This window comes from Etheostoma spectabile, chromosome 21 (assembly GCF_008692095.1).
Source record: "Etheostoma spectabile isolate EspeVRDwgs_2016 chromosome 21, UIUC_Espe_1.0, whole genome shotgun sequence".
Classification (NCBI taxonomy): domain Eukaryota; kingdom Metazoa; phylum Chordata; class Actinopteri; order Perciformes; family Percidae; genus Etheostoma; species Etheostoma spectabile.
The window spans coordinates 19,760,208-19,762,610 of NC_045753.1; the positions used below are offsets into that span (position 1 = coordinate 19,760,208).

The 2,403-nt window shown below is 43.9% G+C and overlaps 1 protein-coding gene across 3 annotated transcripts in view; it reads right to left on the bottom strand.

Annotated features, from left to right (window-relative positions):
• The window catches only part of LOC116671306 (protein FAM117A), a 12,411-nt gene that overhangs the window by 6,456 nt on the left and 3,552 nt on the right, over window positions 1-2,403 (bottom strand). For all 3 annotated transcript variants that reach the window (XM_032502503.1, XM_032502502.1, XM_032502504.1), the window contains exons 3-6: window positions 2,173-2,318; window positions 1,375-1,473; window positions 905-1,021; window positions 86-214 (exon numbers count right to left, since the gene is read on the bottom strand). In XM_032502503.1, coding sequence (XP_032358394.1) covers window positions 86-214; window positions 905-1,021; window positions 1,375-1,473; window positions 2,173-2,318 — 491 coding nt within the window. The remainder of the gene's footprint in view (window positions 1-85; window positions 215-904; window positions 1,022-1,374; window positions 1,474-2,172; window positions 2,319-2,403) is intronic.

The window sequence follows — 2,403 nt, forward strand, 5'->3', positions numbered from 1 at the left end:
AAAAAAAACTCTTCCTTTTAATTTAGGTAAACAAATACTAAATCTTGTCACTGTGTATGCTGTGTGGAAGATAGGTGACAGTTACCCTGTGCTGAGGATGCGATGGCTGGCAGATGAACATGCCTTCCAGCTCCTGGTTGAGGCCCTCCACGCTGCAGCGCAGTCGAGGGACCAGTGTAGACAGGGGAGTAAGGGGGATGGGAATTGGCTGAGTCTGAGGAGACAAAAACAAGATAAAATGGAATTTAGGCTGCATTACTCTTGAAAGGCAACTTAACAGATCAGTCACTTTTCTCTGGAAAGTTTCTTATTTGCCCTTATTGTAAAAAAAAAAAAAAATAAATAAAAAAAAAAAAGACTTGCTCTTATTGTGTAAGGGAAGAATGAATTCCGAAAACAAAAGCAAATTCTGCACTCTTATGCAGTCCCCAAAGCACATTAATCACGATTGAAATATTAAAGCCATATGTGCTATAGAGATCACTGCGCCTTAAAACCTAATTAAATCCTTCAGGTACAAATCAGGTTTGTAATGTCTATCATTGGTTTGTCACGTCGCCACATTTGGTCTGAAACAACCCCGACCCAGTGGAGTGTGGCTCCACACTAAACAGTGCAGAACAGCTGTGCTGAAATGCAGAACTACGAATTTGGTTCTAAAAAGCAGAAGCGGTGTGATGTAGTGGTCTTCCTGTTGCTTAGTTGTTTGTTTTTTTATTTCCCTTCCTGCGATGAGCGGCACTGTCTAGTTCACTTTGATGAGGTGATCAGTAAAACTTGTCTAGAGTCAGACGGGCTGCATTGATGAAGGAAAATCGTAAAAACTTCTGAGAAGTGTGCACACATATGCATGTATGGAATAAGTAGTGCAGGGCGCTTATGTGTGGTGATGATGCTATGGTACCCGAGTAGTTCCTAGGGTACTGCTCCCCTGGGGATATCCACGCTGGCAGTCTTTGTCATGCCCCCCTGAGACAGCAGGTTTGCTGCGCTGCTGCAGCTGTTGTTTTAGTTTAGTGATCTGCAAGGAACAGAGGTTATTGTCAGTCAATAAGCTTGCGCACACAAAACGCACAGGGGAGGTCCTTTAAACTTACAAATGTCACCCACTTTACAACCACAGTCCCACCTGACGCAAGTTACCATTTTAGTGGTGATAATTGGATTTTGTGGTGGTTCAGATAAGAGATCTGAGTGAAGCTCGTGAAAGTTGTCAAAAAGGGAAGTTGCTTTGCAGATGACATCATTTTGTCTCCTGTTGCTCAACGCTGTCAATGTAATTGAGTCAGGCCTTTTTCAAGAGCTCACCGTCTTACAGTTTAGCAAACCTGGCTTTTGCAAACACACATTGAGCAACACAGGCGAGAGAGTCACCTCTCGCTGATGCTCGGCGCTGCCCCATGATGCCGATCGCTTGTGGCTGCTGCTGCTACCTCTCCTGCTCTGGGATTTATCTGACCAGGAGTCGGGGGTCTGGGGAGGAAGAAAGTAACCATAAGAACTAGTTCTCTTAAAAAAAAAAAATCACACCTGACTAATAACCTAGCAGATAGATAAAATTGTATGTATGTATGTATGTATGTATGTATGTATGTATGTATGTATGTATGTATGTGATCATTAAAATAAAAAGGAAACCGTTACGTATCAGTCACACCGCATTTCAAGACTTCACACATATTTAAGCAAAAGCTGCACACTTCTCATGTTCAAAAGGCTGATCTGCAGCCACATCACACCATCCACACCCACATGCACTTCTCAAAAAGTGAAAGAGCAGAAGAAACTGAAAAACAAAAAAAAGGGGGGGGGGGGGGGGGGAGGATGTGGGCAAGAGGCGAGTGCCTGCAGTGCACACAGAGCATAGAGGATGGGTGCAGCCAAAAACGGCCTCATCAGCTGACTTCAGAGACTGTTCTCATGGCTGTGGTTGTCAGTCTGTAATAGCTATGAAAGCACCGGACACTCCCTCCTTCCTTCCCACCCTCCATCTCATAGGAACTTCCTTCTCTTCTAAAACGACAAACTAATCTTTCAACATGACTCAACCTATTAAGTCATTAATGACGTAAAGAACAAAACTCTAAAAATGTAGAAACAATCTGCAGTAAAGTTATGCATTCAATTCATGTCAGCATCCTTATGTTCACACATTCTTCACATGGAGCCGACCTGGGTGGACTTGTCCTTGCGAGACAGGCTGCTCTGGCTCTCTGGTTCTTTGGGCCAGTGTCCCTGCAGGTACGGCCCGATGATGGCATCTAGAGACATGGTCCGCCTCATGCCAGAGCTCAGCTGGTGCGGTTTGGGCTTGCCAGCTGTCAAAAGGAGAACCGTTTTATTTGACATGCAGCGACAGATTTAATTATCTTGTTGTATCTTAAAGTTGTAAAGTTTTTTTTT